Source organism: Coturnix japonica, chromosome 11 (assembly GCF_054131305.1).
Source record: "Coturnix japonica strain WE chromosome 11, WE-NBRP24, whole genome shotgun sequence".
Taxonomy (NCBI): domain Eukaryota; kingdom Metazoa; phylum Chordata; class Aves; order Galliformes; family Phasianidae; genus Coturnix; species Coturnix japonica.
In genome coordinates this window covers 3757960-3778175 of record NC_140673.1, presented here as the reverse complement: position 1 = coordinate 3778175, position 20216 = coordinate 3757960, and the positions used below count along the sequence as shown (strand labels likewise).

The 20216-nt window shown below is 36.4% G+C and overlaps 1 protein-coding gene across 4 annotated transcripts in view; it reads left to right on the top strand.

Moving 5' to 3' along the window:
- BRINP3 (BMP/retinoic acid inducible neural specific 3) overlaps positions 1-19545 on the top strand; it is a 190983-nt gene extending 171438 nt beyond the window's left edge. For all 4 annotated transcript variants that reach the window (XM_015869841.3, XM_085511992.1, XM_015869843.3 and 1 more), the window contains one exon: positions 18068-19545. In XM_015869841.3, coding sequence (XP_015725327.1) covers positions 18068-19184 — 1117 coding nt within the window. In that variant the 3' untranslated portion in view covers positions 19185-19545. The remainder of the gene's footprint in view (positions 1-18067) is intronic.
- The last annotated feature ends 671 nt before the right edge of the window (positions 19546-20216 follow it).

The window sequence follows — 20216 nt, the reverse complement described above, 5'->3', positions numbered from 1 at the left end:
TTATTGTGAAAATTTATCCTTACAATCTCATCTATGAACTCGATTTGGGCAAACATATTTCAGAACTTTCCTGTGCCTATTTATGACTATGGTTTTTTGTTTGTTTGTTTATTTTTGTTGTTGGTTTTCTTTCTGTCCTTTTAGGGTTACTTTGACTATTGTATTTTTATTCAATCACTGTTATTCAGTTTCTTCCTTCTCCTTTAAACTTTCTGTTCATAGTATCATCCTAGAGAGACTTTAATATTACTTCTTTCAGCATTCGAAAAGCAACAAGCAATTCCAAATGTTTCCAAAGATTTAGGAATAAAGGAAACCAGAAACAGCAAACATAACTCTACAAGGGATAACAGTGCTTCAGCAAAGGGGTGACCAATATACCCTTTTTGTTTTGCTTTGTTTTGTTTTGTTATTTGAAGGAATGGTCAATTGATAACAGACATAGCAAGGAGTGGGAACTAGATGATCGTAAGGGTCTCTTCCAACCTAAACCTTTCAGTGATTCTGTGGTTCTACAGACAGTTAATAGTGAATGCAATTGAGCATTTTCAAGTTGAATAAAAAAAAAACCAACAAGCTTTAGAAATGATAACATCTTAAAAGAAATAAATTGCTCTTTTCAGGAGACGAATGAAATTGGAATTTTTTTTTTTCCTAACCAGCAAATCTCCTTAAAATGTAGGAGCAGATCTTCAGCATTTTTTTTTCTTTTTAATCAAGCCATCAAAGAGGGTTTACTAAGTAAAAAATGGAACAATCATTTTGCTTATCTATAGGAAGTTTCCTTAAAAAAAAAAAAAAACAAAGAAAAAGAAAAACCCTGCACATACATACTGATCTTGTAGAAAATTGCAAATTTAGAAACAGATGGCAGGAAATGGAATTTGCTATCTTATCAGGACAATAAAGGAGAAACATTTGGGGTAAATTTGCTGCAAAGGAGAAAAAAGTCTTGCAAAAGAAAATAGCAGAGATACTCCAGTTCACATTTATAGATTCTATTAAGGACAATCTGTTTTTAATTGGGAAGGACTTCCTAAGCCTGTAAATGTAGTATGGATATTCCTCTAAAAAATTATTTGTAAGTTATTGTCGTGCTGAACACAAAAGGTGCTGCTCATGCACTAAATTAGATTCACTGCTCAGAGCCTGCTCCACTCTGGTTGTAAAACAGGAGAATCATGAGAAGTGTCTGAAACAACCATTTCACAAATCACTTCTGTTGTAGTGGAACTTGATTAGAGGAGCTGCTTATTTCTAAAGATGAGCTCAAAGGCCACTGAATAAAAGATTCTGAAAGCTTGCTACATGAGTGACTAATATATCCAACATTACTCAACACAGACTGAAACAGTCTGAAATTTGAGCCATTCATGAGCCATTCAGTGTAAATGAAAGAACTGGCTGCAGGAAAAGGCAGATGAAAGATGGCTCCCAGTGCATTTATGCAATACAGGGAAATCCCTGGTCAAGGGGCATTTAAATTTTTACATTTCTGAATGTCAGTCTCTTTATTTTCTACTGTTTTTGTAATGTTGGCAGTTGATAAGGAAGGGCGCTGGGATGAAAGTTATAATGAAGTGGTAGGCCTGAGTTCATTCTGTTGTGGCATCATGTGACACTTGGTGGTATCTTTGGATCCACTGTAGTGTGTGGGAGCCTTCACCGTGTCGCCTAGAGTTTACAGTAGGCCTCAAGGTTTCAGGACTAATTTCTCTCTCCTATTTTGCTTGATTTGTTAGCTCAGTTTCAATTATATTGTATTATATTGTGTTATTCAGTATTTCAATATAGTATTTAGTAAATAAGTGTGCCTCCTTAGATCGTTACTACTGTTATCTTTTTCTAATTAACTTTTTCTTTTGGCCTAGGGCCCCTGCGGGGCTCACGGCCCCCCTGTCACGGACACAGGTAGATTAAAACCGTGACAGATTTTGATGTAGAACTTGATTTAATGCATTATTTTAAGTGAAACGTATTTCTCAATGTTTGCAGTGTTTCCCTGGAAAAAATATTATGGATAATCTTCTCTTGATTAGCAGTGTTCAACTGGTATTCAAAGGAAGACCTTGTCACTGTTATGCTTAAGCTGGTCATAATTAACTCTACAATTGTGTAAGATATTGTAACTGTGTTTGAAAGAAACGGTGTGTGAATGGCAAACAAACAGAAAACAACAGATCAAGAAGAAGAAAAAAGAATGCTTACCAGCACTGTAAATATAGTGATTTTCCACAGAACATTATGAAAGCTTATAAAAGATAATATTTATTTTTGATGCAACACTGCCAAGTTGAAACTTCTGGAGTTTTCTCCTTTGTTTGTTCATCTGTCCTTCCTCTTGGTTCAGTTTTGTCCGAAATTTGGCATTCTGTAGTTCTGTCCCTAAATTGTAGCTCCCTGTCTTTAAGTAATGATCCGTGCTTTAGCAAAGGGCATGGGGATCAGCTACCTAAGCAGCCTGTCAGGAATCAATCAGCCTTTCTGTTTTTTGCCTTCTGTTCATGCACTTGATAATCATACCTGGCTTTAGGATTACCTGAAGGATGTATACCTTGATTTGGTGTGGAGGTGCATACTGGAGATTGCATATTGGCATTACATTACAGACATCACTTTTAAACCTGCTCAAGTGAGAATACGTCTTAAATGCTGAACAGGATTGTCTGAATACTAGTTGACTAACAAAGCGTGGCCATTTTTTCATGGTGTACATTGTGAGCTGTAAAAACAAACAAACACCTATAAGCCATATAAAAATGCTCAAAATTGAAAGTGTCTATAAAGCACCCTGCTTGACAGCCACATTTAAGCTCAGTGGGACATTTTAAGTAGTATCAGTAGAAAAAAAGATCAGTCTGCACGAAAAATAAACTCCTGCCAGATATAAATCTAGTATTCATTTTCATTACTTATGCCATCAGCAGTTTGTCTTTCTGTTACTGAGTGTTTGGTTGCATAGAGTTAACGTCAAAAAACAGCCAAATAGACAAAATTTGAGCAGGGACAATTTTTCTTGAAATTTGTGCTAATATCAGCTCTAGCTGTAAGCAGCTCTGTGAAAATCACTGGATTATGTGTGGATTTGGGCTTCTCAATCCTTTTGCCAGCGGAGACCGATTGTGTTGCAGAGGCAATGTAATTACTCATCAAGTTGAGAGTGTTTGTGTAAGTGCCCTTCTTACTTTCCTAGTGACAAGTCTGCTTGTCTTTGCTGTCAATCAAAAGCACCATGGAATAGTAGCATCTAGGAACATGGGAAAAGGCATTAATGCACTGAATGGAAGTGCCATAGTAAGCAGTTTGAAAGAGATCCAAACAAGCCCTCTGTACAACTGTAAAAGACCCGTTAATATAAATGCTGTTGCCTTATCTACCAAAATGCAGGTAAGGGAGACCTGGAAGTGCATGTAGACAAGCTGTATATTGGATAAACAGTAGAAATAATGGGTGATATGTATACCTGAGGACATTAGGGCTATTTTTGTGTCCATTCCTCATTATTCAGTGGTATCCACTCTGCAAAGTAAGAAATTCTTGAAAAGACAGAAGGAATATTTAGGTTCTAGACTTGCACTTCATCAGTTTCTGCAGTTATCAACCTGCAGTCCTCATCGCTCCCTCACTACACCTCTAAAACCTTTGTGAGCACATCCTACACACCACTTCTTTTCCTTTTAGTCTACTTAGGTTGAAAACTCTTCAACACAAAGCCTCTTGAGGAAGACAGTCATCTCTATGGAGTGTCTTCGTTTTTTTCTGTTGTCACTTTCATTATAAACAAAATAGAAGGTAGAGTAACATTTATTGGGTGTTGAGAAGAATAGATGGTAACCTTTGATTTCCCTTGGTAGTGCAAGCATTCTACTAATCAAACATTTTAAAACTGTCACAGTGAAATTATTTGTTTCACAAACTGGTTTGCAATCTTAAAATTTAATCATCTTTCCTGAGCTAAACTAGTCCTGAACTGAAGGACTCGTCCAATTTTTTACAAGGTAAAAATCATCTATTTACTCTGCATGTAAGTTCCAAGATGTCATACAAATGCATCAAGCAAGGGACAGCAAGTTACCATAACTTGCATTTCCTTCTGTAATAACTAAGAACAGCACTGCATTTTTCTGCAGCTTGTGCATCAGTATCTGCGTAGCTAGCTCTCTAGAAATAAGAAAGCTGCTTGTATTTCAGTACAATTCTATATTCCAGACCCCATTTAACAGAATAACAATTTCGTGGCTATACATAAGCATGTATTAACAAGCTGTTTCTCTGCAGTTCTGTATCCCTTTGAGTAGAAACATGCTAAATTTATCAAGCTGGAAATCAAAAGGCCCTAAAATGAACTGAAACATACTCGCTTGTATAAAAATTGCAGAGTGTTAAGGAAGCTCTTCTGAATGGGGAGATTTTCTTTCTCCCCTTTGATATTATGATAAATACAAACACATAATAACAGAATGAAATTGAGTATCTGCAGTGTCTGATGCATGGACTCAGATGTGAATGACCTAAATCATTTATTACAAGTTCTCGCATCACTTATATTCCTTCATAAGGTTTCTTTTTTTAGCTTTTCCATCCACCCCTACAATTTTCCCATCCATCTTTACATGTCAACAGAGCATTCCACAAACACTCTTCCACTGTTCATGCAGGCACTTATCCAATTAGAGCCATGAGCCATTCTTTCTTCTTCTAGAGGTGTCCGTGGTTCTCATCCTGTTTATCCTGCTCCACAGCTGCTGCTCTGTACAGTCCTTCTTGTATTCCCACAAGTATCTAGAAACATTATACATAGTTTAGTAGAAGCAATATGCTCTTCTTTCATCAAAAGTTGTTCCTTCAGATTATGATTTCTGGTTGATTACCCTTCCTCTCAGGAGGAGGTTATTAACACAGTCCTACATCCATGATTTTCTTTGACAGCTAACATGCTGGTGCAGCAAATATAGTGAATAAAAAAGGTTGACCCACTCCTGTTTTATAAAACAAATAAAATGAAAGAATCGTATTAAAAAAAAAAAAAAATGAGTTGGAAAGGATCTGTGTGGAACATTAAGTTCAATTCCTGGTTCTATAAGGGTGTTTCTTGAACACTAACAGGCTTAGGGCTTTGACCACTACCCTAACAATTTTTGACAGAGTTACAAACTATTGCACAGGAGTTAAAGTAGCATGTGCAACCAATATATATAATGATTTTGTTCTGCCAGAATAAATTAAGAGGGGATAACAGTTCATTCAGAACACTGCATTTGAGTATCCTTTTTAATACAAAGAAGGTTACTTGAAATTTATTTGTAATCATTATTAGTTATTAATGTCTTCTATTTCATATTATATAATATTTTATTGCACAGTATACATTATATGTGTAATACATATTTTCTGTATTATATCTATAATATGAACATGCAATATATGGCCATTTGCATTAATAAAGCAGTATTCTTTCTATAAGAATTATACATTATCAAATGAAATACAAAAATTAATTTGATTAAAACCATCACAATATTATATTTATACAGCATATAATGACAGAAAAAACATCTTCTCTTGTTCTACAAAGTATTTTGTGCCTAAAGTAAAACTGAGAGATTGATTAAATAAATTTATTTTGTTTTCAATTATTATTAAAATACAAGAGGGAAAAAAATCACATTAAACTCTGTTTTTTTCTTTTATATACAATATATGAGGTATGGATACAGAATTTAGTTTTGTATTCTTTAATTAAAATCATTACTCTTCAGCAGGAAATTCTTGCTTTGGTGTAATAACTCCAGTTCCACATAATGGGAAAAAAAAGTGACAGATTATTGCTCTTTATATTACAGTAGCACCTATAGACACCCAAATTTATAATTAAAATTGTCAAAGAATGCAAAAAAAGACTTAAGAACACCATCAAAAGAGAAGAGCAATATGTGTAGTGTGTAGTTATGTTCCAACAGAAAGGTGGTAAGCTAGTACCAGGACTCAGATTTTCTCTAAGCCTGTCTCCACGATTATAGCTATAACTAGTTCTGCAGGAATGAAATTTCTATTTATTTATTGATTTTATTTTATTTTCAAGTATTTGTATCTGAAACTAGGAATACAGTATGTAGTCAGTATGAAAGCAGGGTACTGTAACGATCTTGTATTGGTTCTACAGGAATTATAATGATCTTGTTTTCTGTTACTATTACCATAGTCAGTTTTGCTTGTATTAAAGAGACTTAATTCCAGAAAGCCACTCAATAGAAGCATGATGTTTCTGCCACTAAATCTCTTCTCATACTCAAATCTACCCCTCACCACTACTGTAAGTTTGGATTCTTTAGTCAATTCAAGCGTTGTTTTTTTTGCTTTGTTTTGTTTTGTTTTGTTTTTTAATTTTAGTCTGGCTTTAGCGTGGTTTAGATACTCTTCATCAATTACCCTTTCACATTACTTTTATTTATTCAGCAACTACCTTAAAACATCCTTGTAATGAAACTTAAGAATCGTGGGATAGATAGTGGACAGTGAGGTGGATTAAAAACTGGCTGACTGGCAGAGCTCAGAGGGTGGTCATCAATGGTACAGAGTCTGGTTGGAGGCCTGTAAGTAGCAGTCTTGATTAAGCTGGATGAAGAGAGTGAGTCCACCCTCAGCAAGTCTGTTGATTATACAAAGCTGGCAGGAGTGGCTGGCACACTGGAAAGCTGTGCTGCCATTCAGCAAGACCTGGATAGAATGGAGAGATGGGCAGAGAAGAACCTCATGAGGTTTAACAAGAGCAAGTTGTAGAGTCTTGCACGGGGAGAGGAATAACCACATGCATCAGTACAGTACAGGTTAGAAGATGATCTGCTGGAGATGAGCTCTGCAGAGAAGAACCCGAGGGTCCTGGTAGACAACAGTTTGGCCACGAGACAACAATATGTCCTTGTGGCCAATAGGGCCAATGGTATCCCGAAGTACAGTAAAAAAGCGTGGCCCCTCTACTCAGCCCTGGTGAGGCTACATTTAGACTACTGTGTCTAGTTCTGGTCTGCCCAGTTCAAGAAAGATGGGGATCTCCTAGAAGGAGTCATATGGAGGGCTACAGAGGGGATAGAGGGCCTAGAGCACCTTGCATGTGCAGAAAGGCTGAGTAACTTGTGTCTGTTCAGCATGGGGAAAATAAGACTGAGAGAGGATCTGATAAATGTAGATAAATATCTAAAGGGAGGTGGGATGCAAATGGATGAGTCCAGGCTCTTGATGGTGTGCAGTGATAGGAGAAGGAGTAATATCCTTGTATATTACTTGTATAATATGTATATATTGTACATAGGAAGATATATACTAACATGAGGAAGAAATTCTTTATGGTAAGGGTGATGGAACACTGGAAAAGGTTGTCCAGAGAGGTTGTGAAGTCTTTTTCTACAGATATTCAAGAGCAGTCTGGACATTTACTTGTGTGACTTGTTGTACTGTACCTGCTTTAGCTGTGCGAATGGGCTCGATGGTCTTTTGAGGTCCCTTCCAGCCCCAGTAGTTCTGTGATTCTGTGGTCTTGTTATTGTAGCATGGAATTTATAGCTACATCTTACACCGTCCTCCAACTGAGAATCAGACCTTGGGATGCAAGTTGATAAGGGAATCCAGTTGGTTTTAGCAGCTCCTACTTTCTCACTTCCTTCCATAAATTAACTATTCAAATTAGGTTCATGTCAGCATATTAAAATAATCTGAGGAATCCCTGTCCTCATAATTATATTGCAATTGTTTCATTGCCATGTATAGCTTCAGAGCCAAAGATAACGCTAAATTAACTACTTTTCCTTTTCCAGCTTATATTATTAGGTGGTATATCTTTAATTTCAAAATCTAATTTTTCACTCCATTTTGTAAATCAATGGTTCTTCCATTTAGTTTATTCATTTCTGTATGTACCTTACAGACAGCTCAATACAAAGCAAAGACATGTCATTGCTTGAGCTATAACAATGTGAAGCTGTAAGTAACGATGCAGAGCAACACTAATCATAAGGTTTTCAATATCTAAGCATTCATATATGCACAGCAGTATTCTTTTTTTGTCATCTCATTAGGTCAGTCTCATGCTAGTGCACGAGCCTCTACAATGTGTAAGGTTCTGGACATGGAAGTATCATGTTCTTACGTTCTTATTTCAGTTTCTCTGTAAAAGTAGTGGGAAGCCTATTAGCAGTTTGTCCAATTTTATAACTTCTTTTCTGTTCTTGACAGAAGAAGATTGATTGTGTTATAAAAAACTTGATAGTTATTTTTTGAGTGTTTCAAAGATGCCTAACAATCAGAAAAATCACTAAAACTTTCATGCAAGCTTTTTTTTAAAAAAAGTTATTTTAATATATGTATCCAGCAATGCCTGTTAAAGCCTAAGGAACTAATGGATAATCTGTGTCCTAAGATGAATTTTATTGCTTGCAAAAAACACTGCAAAAACAAGTACAGATATATGTAGAGATGAGTGGCCTTAGGAAACAGGTGCGATTTTGTATCTTCTGTATTATTATAATTTTCATAATATTTTTCTTTCTCCTGCACATTAGAAATCTTATTTTTCCTAGCACTTCTAATTCCTCTCTCATTCTGCTTTTTGACACAATTGATTCATTTGACCGGTATTGCCTTTGTCCCTGCTGTACTATCAGTCATTATTTATGAGCCATGGATCATCGTTTAGTAAAAGCTTCCAAAGCTTGTCTCTGATTTGAAGCTTTTTAAATAAGTAGCTAGAACCACGAAGCAATTTGATTCTGATTCCATCTTATCTCACTGGTCATTATGATTATAGCCATGACAAAAAACAATGGATTTGTTATCTTAAAATGATTTGAATGTGACTGTTATCTGCTTGGAGGTGCTTCAGATTAGATTTTTTTTTGGATACAAGAGTAAAAGAGGTGCAACATTACTGTAGTTAAACCTGCAAATTTTTGGGAATAAATACAAAATGTACTGGAAAGATCCTCTAAAAATTAAGCACAATACAGCCTTTATAACCAGAAAAAAATCAGTAAGCCCTAAATATTTTTTAAAACTGAAATAATTTAATGTATGCATTAACTCAGAGATCAAACTCCAGCTTCTTCTAGCTGTGTTGTCACAATCATCCTTTGACTTGAAACAAAAGGAAAAACACTCAGAAGTCATTGCTAAAATCTTTGCTTTGTAGGAGAGTTTCTGAAATTTTAAGGTGATGGTCAAATGTGGCTTTGTGTAATCAACAGAACGATGACAGTAGTCTAATAAGATATTCATAAGATGTTATGACAGCTTAGCTAGCAGCTGCCTCTCCTCAGATGAAGGTCAATCAACTTAATCTAAATGACTAAGAATATTTTTTCTATGCCAAAATATTTTATTGCATGGAATACCATGTAACTCATGGCAGCTTTATTCTACAAGGTCTATGAATTTTTCTATTGGAACCTATTTCCTCTGCATCTTATATTACAGACTATCTGGAATTTAGAATTGACTTGCATTATTGCTTTTAAAATATATTGTACCAGTCACTGATTCAGCAAAAACTGCAGAATGGTGGCACAAGGGCTGGGGGATCTGCAGAGATTACTCTTAGATGTGATTAAGAATGGAGAAGATGGTATTTTACTTGAATAAATCAAAGTATATTCAGTTGTTATTATTACTAAATGCAGAATTATCCTCCTGGTACCTCAAATCTTTTCCCATAGTGTAGTTAATAAACATTGGTCTCAAATGATTTTTTTTAATTCCCACATTCTCTTTTTGAAAACAACTTTAGCATATGGTAAAAAATATTTCTGTCCAATTTTCACATGTAATTAATACCCTATTTCTGCACAGCATCATGGAGTTTTATCAAAGGTTACTTCCTAATTAGAAGCTATTCTTTCCATTATGTACATTCAGAAAGGTATCACACTCCTTCTTCAACTCCCAGGATGCTCCGAGATAAATAATACAGCATGTAAAAACCTTGTCTTCACCATCGGCTATGTAGTTAGAGCGGACCTTTAGAAGAGCTTTAAAACATCCGACTCAGGTGGAGCCAGCTATGAAATTGTAAGGTGTGAACTTGGAACATCCGCCTTGCTTCCATTTATGATCATTCTGAACCAGAGTTGAGGCTGTCACCGAGAGTCTCACTGACACATCTGTAACATGAGCTGTAACCAAATAATTGCAGGCATGTTTATTGGAACACTGCATATAGTACTGCTTTTTGTGAGGCTGAATAAGCTAAAAACACTCAGTCTTCCCATCAGTCATTCACATTCATGATAATGGTCAGGTCTGTAGTTCGACTCCCAGAAGTAAAGTACATTCACATAAAGACCATTAACAAATTTAGCAACAATTAATGTTCCTGTTATGAACCTCAGCAAAGAAACTATATACTTTCATTCTTATCTGTCCTTCCCAAGAAATGATCCCAGAAGATCAAGAATAGGACATTTTAAAGAGGCTTGTAAGTGCTTTTGCTTTTGATGTTCCTGTCTTACGGTTTTATACTGGACTCAGTCTCCAGAGAAAGGAAAAATAGGTAATGGGTATTTTAATGCCTATACACTTCCTGTTAAATTGTCTTCACTTTTTTTTTTTTTTTTTTTACATAGCATCTGCCTCACTGAGTACTCATCATCTGCTGCTGAACCATCTGATGTACAACAGATGTTAAGCACTTAGTGAGGCAGAGAGGGAGGTAAAAGTGTCATATCATGATTAAGTACTTGCTATAGCTATTATATAAGATGACCATACTGCTTTGTTCTTATGTTAAATGTTAGTTTGTCTTGAATAAGAGTTACCATAAGTTTTCTTATTTTAACTTCCAATTGTTAATGGTCCAAAAAAGTATTTTTTTAAAGGTAAAGCTATTGCATAGATGAAAAACAATAGAAAATATTTTTGAGACACGTTATAATTAAGAATTAGAGAGTAGTTCATAAAGAGGCATTTGAGTGCAACTTCAGATATAATTCTTTCATGAACAAAAACAATTAAGATTTCTATTTCTATTTCTTAACAGGTAAAGATTCTCTAATTATTAGATTTAATATCTATAGAATTATATTATTTTTTTACTGTGGTTGTGTAAATGTGAGATTACATGGCAGGCTTTGCCCTGTAAATATTTTAGCTCAAAGTATGGTAGCCAACTCATTCTATGCAACAGGAAATCATAATTAAATAGAAATCTCTTTCCATGCTGATTTCTAAAGTTGTGAAAGACTTGTGAAAGATTGTCACACAAGATGACATCTTTTCATATTGATGAGTATGGTCAAAATAATTAAATAGTATTAGACAGATAGATATGTTGGTTTGGATGATCAGAAACTGTCGACAGTTTATGGGCTGGTTCGACCCAGTTCCAGGGTGAAGGGATTTTGTGAAAGAAAAAGTGTGTCAGATGACCTACCAAGGCCTTTTATCTGCTCCCCCCAAGCAGAAATGATAACAGCACAGTGAACAGTCTTCTGGGGAATGTAGTTCTTCTCTTCTAGGACAAGTGCCTGGAACTGGAGCATTAACTTTAACAGCCAGTGCACTACCTGATGTTACGATGTGGAATACCAATAACCAAAAATCATAAAACCATGACAGAAACTCTTTGTACTCAAGGATGAAACTGAAGCCCTCGAATAGTTATAACTGAAAGGTTTACAGTTGTTTGTGATTTTTATGAGTTATCTGGCTTAGTGGTCCATTTTCTGTAAAGACAATAATTCAGCTGGGAAGAAATCAGTAACATTTATGTTTACTTAGAAATTTCAGCCTCAATTGAACAGCTCTTCTGTGACTTTGCATTCTATTTTGAAAGGTTTATTTCCACAACTCTGTATTAATCAAGAAAGAAGAAAAAAATATAAGAAACTTTGAGGAAGCTCTAATTAATCATATAATTTGATATGTGGTATCCTATACTATGACTGTTTTCTTTAAATTAAATAACACTTTAATGCAACAATAGAATTACAATATCAAGTCTACTATTCACTAAAACAGCTTCTGATAATAGTTTATCACATTATATTGTATACACATGAAAGCATGGATTTTTTGGGCATCAGATTTTGATTTGAAGCTTATTGAAATAGGAATATTTTTACTGTTTCATCCTGTTTGAAACTGCAAAGTTCTGCAGCTCAGTGTTTGAAAAAGAAGCGCATTCAGCCAGTAAATTTAATTTCTCAAATCAAATAATATTGTTTACAGTCTCATTAAAAGGATAATTGGCGAGCCTTTTCAATCCTCCCCCAGATACTTATTGTATGCATTTATTTATTAGTCTATGTATGCAAGTAGCAACTGCTAAGATAAGTAGCTTCTTAATTTTCTAATTAGTCCTTCATTAACACAATGAGAATATAACTGATTAAATAGAACAAATTAAAGGTAAAAGGACACTGGGACTGTATACAGAATTGTTTAGTAAGGATTGGAGTAATGTACAAAGAACTTAATAAACCTGAAGAGAAAAACTAAAAGTACTCTAAATTTTGAGCAAAGCCTATTATTGACATTAATATAGATCTGAGGTTAAAGTCAGAGATTCAGATCCTACCTTATGAAACTGAAGAGGATCTTTTCCTAGTGATTACTGTAGAGCATAGGTATCAGTCCAGCTTTGGAAAAATGGCAGAGTGGAAAGGTGCACTGAAGATTTATGACAGATTCAATAAACATTTTTCTTACTTTCCGATGACAGGCTAAGTAGTGGATTTTGAATATGGCAAAAAATGAAAGGCATAGATTAGGGGTGATAAATTTGCATAGAGTAGCTAAACAATCAAGTACTAGTTGACTCATCTAATGTAGAAAATTAAAGAATAATTAGACTGATGTAGTAGAAAAGGGAAGTCTCATGATATGATGATGTAGAAGATAGTGAGATTTTGTTTGTCTAATGCTAGGTGCACTAAGTCTCAAAAACTATTCCCACATGCTACTGCTGTCTGGGGGCCATGGTAAGAGCAAAGAGAAAAAAATAAAAAACAGAATTCCATTAAATTCCAAAAAGATATCTGCTATGTTTTTGTATATATTGGTTCAGGATTTTTAAATTTTAACTATGTTCATCAAAACTATATGGTGTATAGATGTTGTTATTGACCTGTAGTCCATTATCTGTTTGAAGTTTTTCGTCAGACTAGTGGAGGATATTAAACAGCTCAGTGTACCTCAAATTCTAGTGTTAGCATAGACTGGATGAGAAAAAGTAGCCAAATCTTCTAATAGGACAGGGAAAGCTGACAGCTTAAACAACACTCAGGAAGAGAAGTTTGTCTTCTTTTTAGGTACTGGAGACTCAATTTGCTTCTATTGGCTACAGCCATTGAGGAAGGGCAGAACGTGTCCAGAGAAGGGCAACAAAACTTGTGAGGGGCCTGGAGCACAAGTCTTACATGGAGTGACTCACAGAGCTGGGTTTGTTTAGCCTGGAAAAGAGGAGGCTCAGGGGAGACCTCATTGCACTTTACAACTTACTTGAGAAAAAGTAATACCTTTAGAAAGTGCAGTGGTATTCCTTAATGACAAATTAAAACCAATACAAAGCAATCATCAAAAAAAGCAATTTCAACTTCTTTTTTGAAGTATTTCTGCTTGTAAACTGATCAGAGAAAGATGCAATTAGAACTTCTTGAAATCTGTCTACTAAATAAAACAAGGTAATAAATTTTAAAAGTTAGAAGGATGGTGTTTTTCATTTGAATTAGGAAAAAAAAGGTCTCTCCCTCTAAATCAAATCTGAAGTTCTTGTTTCTCTTGAGTAAGAATACAGTTGTTTTAAAAACTACATTTTAAGTTAGAAATTCACAGCTAAAGTTTCATTCAGCTCTAATTTCATGAAGATTTTTATACTGCTTATTCTATTCCTTGGTAGAAAAAGGGGGAGGGTAGACTCATTAAATATTCAAAGAAAAAAAAGTGTCATCTTTTTTGCCTGTCATAATAACAGAATGTAATAATAACATTTTGCTTGTCAAAATAACTGAAGTAATAGATTAGATCTGCAATAAGGAAGAAAGTTCAAAAACTGTGTGCCTAGAGATAGGATTTACTGAAGTCCAATCAACATTTCCCTGTACATTAATTTTGTTGATTTCAAAAAACTTATTGCAGCAACTTAAAAGCCTTCTCTTCCAACAAAATCATCTTTTTCACTAGGTTTCCCTTCTTCCCTCTCCTCTGTGGTCCAAGACTATTTATTTCCTGCTCTCCCAGCTGCCCTTTCTTCATCAGTCTGCAATCATTCTGCGGACTCTTTCTGTCTGGCTCACCCTGTGTGTTCAGAGCACACTTGTCCACTTTGCACCAGTACAGGCTGGGGGAAGACCTGCTGGAGAGGATCTCTGCTGAGAGGGACCTGGGCGTCCTGGTGGACGACAGATTAACCATGAGCCAGCAGTGTGCCCTTGTAGCCAAAAAAGCCAATGGCATACTGGAGTGTATTAAAAAGAGCGTGTCCAGCAGGTCGAAGGAGGTGATCCTCCCCCTCTACTCTGCCCTGGTGAGGCCTCATCTGGAATACTGTGTCCAGTTCTGGGCTCCCCAGTACAAAAAAGACAGGGATCTCTTGGAAAGAGTCCAGCGGAGGGCCACTAAGATGGTGAAGGGCCTGGAGCATCTCCCCTATGAGGAGAGACTTAGGAACTGGGTCTGTTAAGCCTTGAGAAAAGAATGCTGAGAGGGGATTTGATCCAGGTTTATAAATACCTGAGGTGTGGGAGCCATAGTGGTGAGTCTGGTCTCTTTTCAGTAGTGTGTGGGGATAGGACTAGGGGTAATGGGATGAAAGTACAGCATAGGAAGTTCCGCACAAATGTGCGGAAGAACTTCTTTACAGTGAGGGTGACAGAGCACTGGAACAGGCTGCCCAGGGAGGTGGTGGAGTCTCCTTCTCTGGAGATATTTAAGACCCGCCTGGACACCTTCCTGTGTGACATGGTGTAGGGAGCCTGCTTTGGCAGGGGGGTTGGACTCGATGATCTCTAGAGGTCCCTTCCAACCCCTACAATTCTGTGATTCTGTGATTGTCCAATCTAACCATTCTCAGGCATGTTCAAGTGAGGAGACATCCTCTTTTATTCCACGCAAAATGAGGCCTGAACAGGCAGGGTAGGGCAAGCTGGATACCTTCTCATGCACATATTTTTCCTGACCCAACTTCACTTCTCTCCCAACCTTTCTACTTCCTCCTGCCCCAGGCAGTGCAAAAAAATGGGGAGCAGGTGGCTGCAATCTGTCCTTACTTCTGTGCCACTCTTTCCTCCTCACACAAGGCAGCCTCTGATCACCAAGGCCCCTTCTCCACTGCTAAAACCTATCCAATGACAAATATATACCTCAACAAATCTATCAGAAAATAGCTAAAATCAGGCTCCAGAAATCATAGCTAGCATGTAGGTGAAAAATATGTCTTCCTGGGCTCCAAGCCAGTAGGAATACAGAAACTTCTTGTCCATACTAGCACCGTGTGAAATCCAAGCTGCTAATCTTTGCTAAGAAACTGATGCAATTGCAAGACTTTGTTCAGCTTTGCATCTCAGGCACAGTGTGCATACATCTGACTAGAATGCAAACATAATGCAGAATGCAGGAGTATCACAGGAGTATCCTTAGGTTGTACAAACTACATAACATGGCTGATGCTTTTTGTGTGTGATCCAAGGAGATTTAGTGTCTACGGTAAATGCTCTGTCATAAACAAAAAGTCTTTAGATTGTCTTCACATGTTTATCCTCTACTGGCTTGAATTCAGATTTATAACTGTACGCTCAGAGCTGGTCTATGTTGAATATTTTTTTAATGTATTTCTGGAAATGTACTTCTAATATGCAACATGACTTTTCAAAGACAGCACTTTTGCTTTCAAGAGAAGTGAGAGAGGATACTAAAATTCACTCTTACAAGTCAGAGCAATATTAGCTGTTAGACATATGAGCACATTACATTGATGCAGTACTCATGTGGTACAGACTAGTCTTAAACCATGGTCAATGTTAACATCCAATTAACAAGCAGAAAAACTGGAGATGAAAGAGCAAATGACACATCCTTGAAATCCATCTGGTTATCTGTCCAAGGTAACAAATCAAAATAAGATAAAATCTTAAAGAAGGTTACTCTGAAGTAAATGGATAACTCAAAGATCTAAAGGAAAGTGGTTTTTTTCTTTTTTCTTTTTTTCCAAAAAAGCATTTTTCTATATTCATCTAACATCTTTTGGAATCTGAGTAAGTGTTGGTTATTACATAGGAACTTGGGCCTATAAGGTATTGGGTGCCCATATTTGAACAGGAGTGCTTAATCAGATGTCCTCCAGTGATCCCTTCTAACCACTGCCATTCTGTGATTCTGAGTTAGGATAAAGCTACAGCAGGAAACCTTTGGAAGGATATTTTCAATCCTTCAGACAGTAGTCTTCTCTGTTTTGATGGTGGTCATGCATTATAGGCCTAACAATGACAGACCATGGAAGATATAGCCTGGCTGCAACGTCCGACACATAAGAGGAACTGAGGTTGTAACATACCCTAACTGCTGGAGCAAACTTAGTGAGAATAGATTACTGTCAAAATGAGCCAGACACAGTACCTGGGAACTTTGATTCTACCTTGGAAATCCGTTTGTTTAAAATTCTACTCAGTTTTGGAGTAACATTTGTGTTGTGACATTGCATTTGTTTCTAGAATGAATGCACTGTTTTTATTCAGGAAAGGCGTAAACTTTCCAAACTTTTTTTTTTCTTCACTTTAACTTTCAACTAAGCGTAGAGAAGCAAACTGTTTAGTCATTCAGATCATATATCTTACGGTATATACTTCCATAAAGGTACTGATGGACAATACATAGAAAAGAAAAATAAAAGGGGTTGGGAATGGCATAGAAACAATCAGAAAGAAGATTCTCCAAAGCCCCAAAGCAGAAAACAGAGTCACTGGGATCTAAAATGATTGTAGTGGTTTTTATTTTTACATTTCTTTTTTTTTTTTTTCCTTTTTTTTTTTTTTCACATGGCAACAGTAGAACAGACTCTGCAGCAGTGAAAGCAAGTTCTTGAATGTGAATGAAAACAATTCTCTGCAATGTGAGAATTATTATAAAGGAACAAAAAGTGCAGACAAGAAAGGAGATAACATTTGTCTTGTCTATGTCCATGTAACTGTGTTTCTTACACTGCCTTCCTGCTAGCAATTGTACCTCATCAGATTAAATTACTGGTTTCAGTATGTTCTCACAGTATGATTTAGTACATTGTCTATTGTTTTTTGTGAAAATAAAATAAGTTGACAAGAAAAACATTAAAACAATCATTTAATTTCATCTCGGAAGATGAAAAGTAAACACAGAATGGTCATCTTTGACTTCCCATAAGGACATGGGAACCGTGCCCGTGGCAGTGGTAGGAACTATGTAATCTTCACAGTTTCTTCTACTGCAAGCCTTTATGTGATTATATGATGATGTGATTGTGTTGGAATTAATTTGAAGAATTAAGACTGAATCTGTTTTAGTGGGGCCCTACTTGCTATTCCAGGTAAGCATTTTGGTCACTCCATTCCTCACTACTTATAAATCAAAGCAGTAACAACTAGAAACAAGAAGGCTTTCAGGCTTACAAAAATCTTCATAACAAAACAGCATAATGATACCAAATCATACACAGATACATCCAAAGCACCTCCCTGAACAAATAGTATGAGGAAAAGAAATATCAACTGTATAGCATTTCAAGATGTTAATCTTAAGACAACTACAGAAAAAAAATGACTCTGACAGGCTTTCTTGACAGAGATACAAAGAAAATGCATGATCCAAATGTTCTTACTGTGTGAGTTTATAAGGCAAATTCTTTTTTTGTGGTTTTGCATTGCAAAAAGGCAATTTATATGTGTATTTATTTGACAGCAGATGCTGTCATCTGACTTTAGTTATGTTCATAGTGCCTTAATCTGTTACTAAAAACACTTTCATCTTTCTCTTTCTGGTAAAAAAAAATTGCAAGGTTGTATTTATTGTTTTCAGGTGTCTCTTTGTGCTAAAGTATAGTATTTTAAAATTGCAGATCCTCCAACTATTGGCTCAATCGCATCCAATCCTTTCTCTACTGCAATGAAAATGGCCTTCTGGGAAGCTTTTCTGAAGAGACCCACACATGCACCTGCCCTAATGACCAGGTTGCCTGCAATGGGTTCCTTCCCTGCACAGTTGGAGATGGTTCTGCTTGTCTGAGCTGTGCTCCTGACAATCGTACCCGCTGTGGGAGCTGTAATGCTGGATACATGCTAAGCCAGGGGATTTGCAAGCCTGAAGTTGCAGAATCAACAGAGCACTACATTGGGTTTGAGACTGACCTTCAGGACCTGGAAATGAAATATTTACTGCAGAAGACAGATCGGAGAATTGAGGTGCATGCAATTTTCATCAGCAATGACATGCGCCTCAACAACTGGTTTGATCCTTCTTGGCGCAAGCGGATGCTCCTTACTCTAAAGAGTAACAAGTACAAGTCTAGCCTGGTCCATATGATACTAGGCCTCTCTCTTCAAATCTGCCTAACTAAAAACAGCACCTTGGAGCCTGTTCTTGCTGTTTATGTCAACCCTTTTGGGGGCAGCCACTCTGAGAGCTGGTTTATGCCTGTGAATGAAAATAATTTCCCAGACTGGGAGCGGACTAAGCTGGACTTACCTCTTCAGTGTTATAATTGGACACTGACATTGGGCAACAAGTGGAAGACATTTTTTGAAACAGTACACATCTATTTGAGGAGTCGAATAAAGTCAAATGGTCCAAATGGCAATGAAAGCATCTACTATGAACCCCTGGAATTTATTGATCCCTCAAGAAATCTGGGCTACATGAAAATCAATAACATCCAAGTGTTTGGCTACAGCATGCACTTTGACCCAGAAGCAATTCGAGACTTGATTTTGCAGCTGGACTACCCCTATACTCAGGGATCACAGGACTCCGCACTTTTGCAGCTGTTAGAGATACGCGATCGTGTAAATAAACTCTCTCCACCTGGTCAACGTCGTCTAGACCTGTTCTCTTGCTTGCTCCGTCATAGACTCAAACTGTCTACCAGTGAAGTGGTGAGAATTCAATCTGCTTTGCAGGCGTTTAATGCCAAATTGCCAAACACAGTGGATTATGACACAACCAAATTATGTAGTTAACCATAAATGTGAAGCACAACACAAAACCTTGAAGGAGTTTTTACAGTGCTTTTGTGGAACAGTTTATGTTTGGAAGAGTAAATTTAAATTGTCTTTTCAATATCTGTCTTATATCAGTCAATACTGTTGGATGGCAATTTACACACATGAACTAGCTGACAATGAATATATTATACCTACAGTTTTGGTTTATGAATGAAATAAATACTGACACCAGTCTAGAAGACGTTCTACTTTTTACAATAAATTTCATTTGTAATTTTATATGTTCCGTGGCAATGCTTTTGCGCATTACATCCTCTAGAGGGAACATAGAAGGATACCAATAAAATTTTGTAGCTGAACAGTTATTAAAAAGAAATGCTGTGGGATTCTTTCTTCTTACACAAAAGCAGAAATCTTGATATTCTTTTGTGTGTGTTGAACACACGTTGTAGGTAAATAAAATATAGGGGCTCATGGTTTTAAGAGAAAACAGAGAAAAGTTTTATTCTTAGGAATTAGATCTAAATGTTTATTCTGAGCAGAAGTGACAACAGTAGTGATGCTTTACTTGCTACACCTCTGAGACTTGAAAAGGCATGCCCTTTTCAAGTTGCTTAACATGACATGCAGACTCCCGGAGTTGCAATATTGAGTTTTTTAAGATGGACAGTGTGAGGTGCACAGTAATGAAAGGTTGCATTCTCTCAACAGGAGACAGGTGAAAGGCTGTCTATGCTACTGATCTTACCTTACAAAAGAGAAAACCATTTCCACAAAAGTTCTCAGTAGTTTCCATAATCCTTTACTTTGCCTGGTTATTTTGTGTATTTATAGAAAGAATAAATACTGAAGCGCATGCATACTATTGTCCACTCCTTCCGAGGACACACTCTGAAATGTTCACCTAGAAATACCTATTTTCAACTACTTACCTGAGCATCATCTGTGCTGTTGAGATTCAAATTCAGTATAAAATATTCTCAAATGATAAAACTGTTGAATCTATTAATCTATTAATGAGATGGAACAAATGTGCCTACCTCTGGA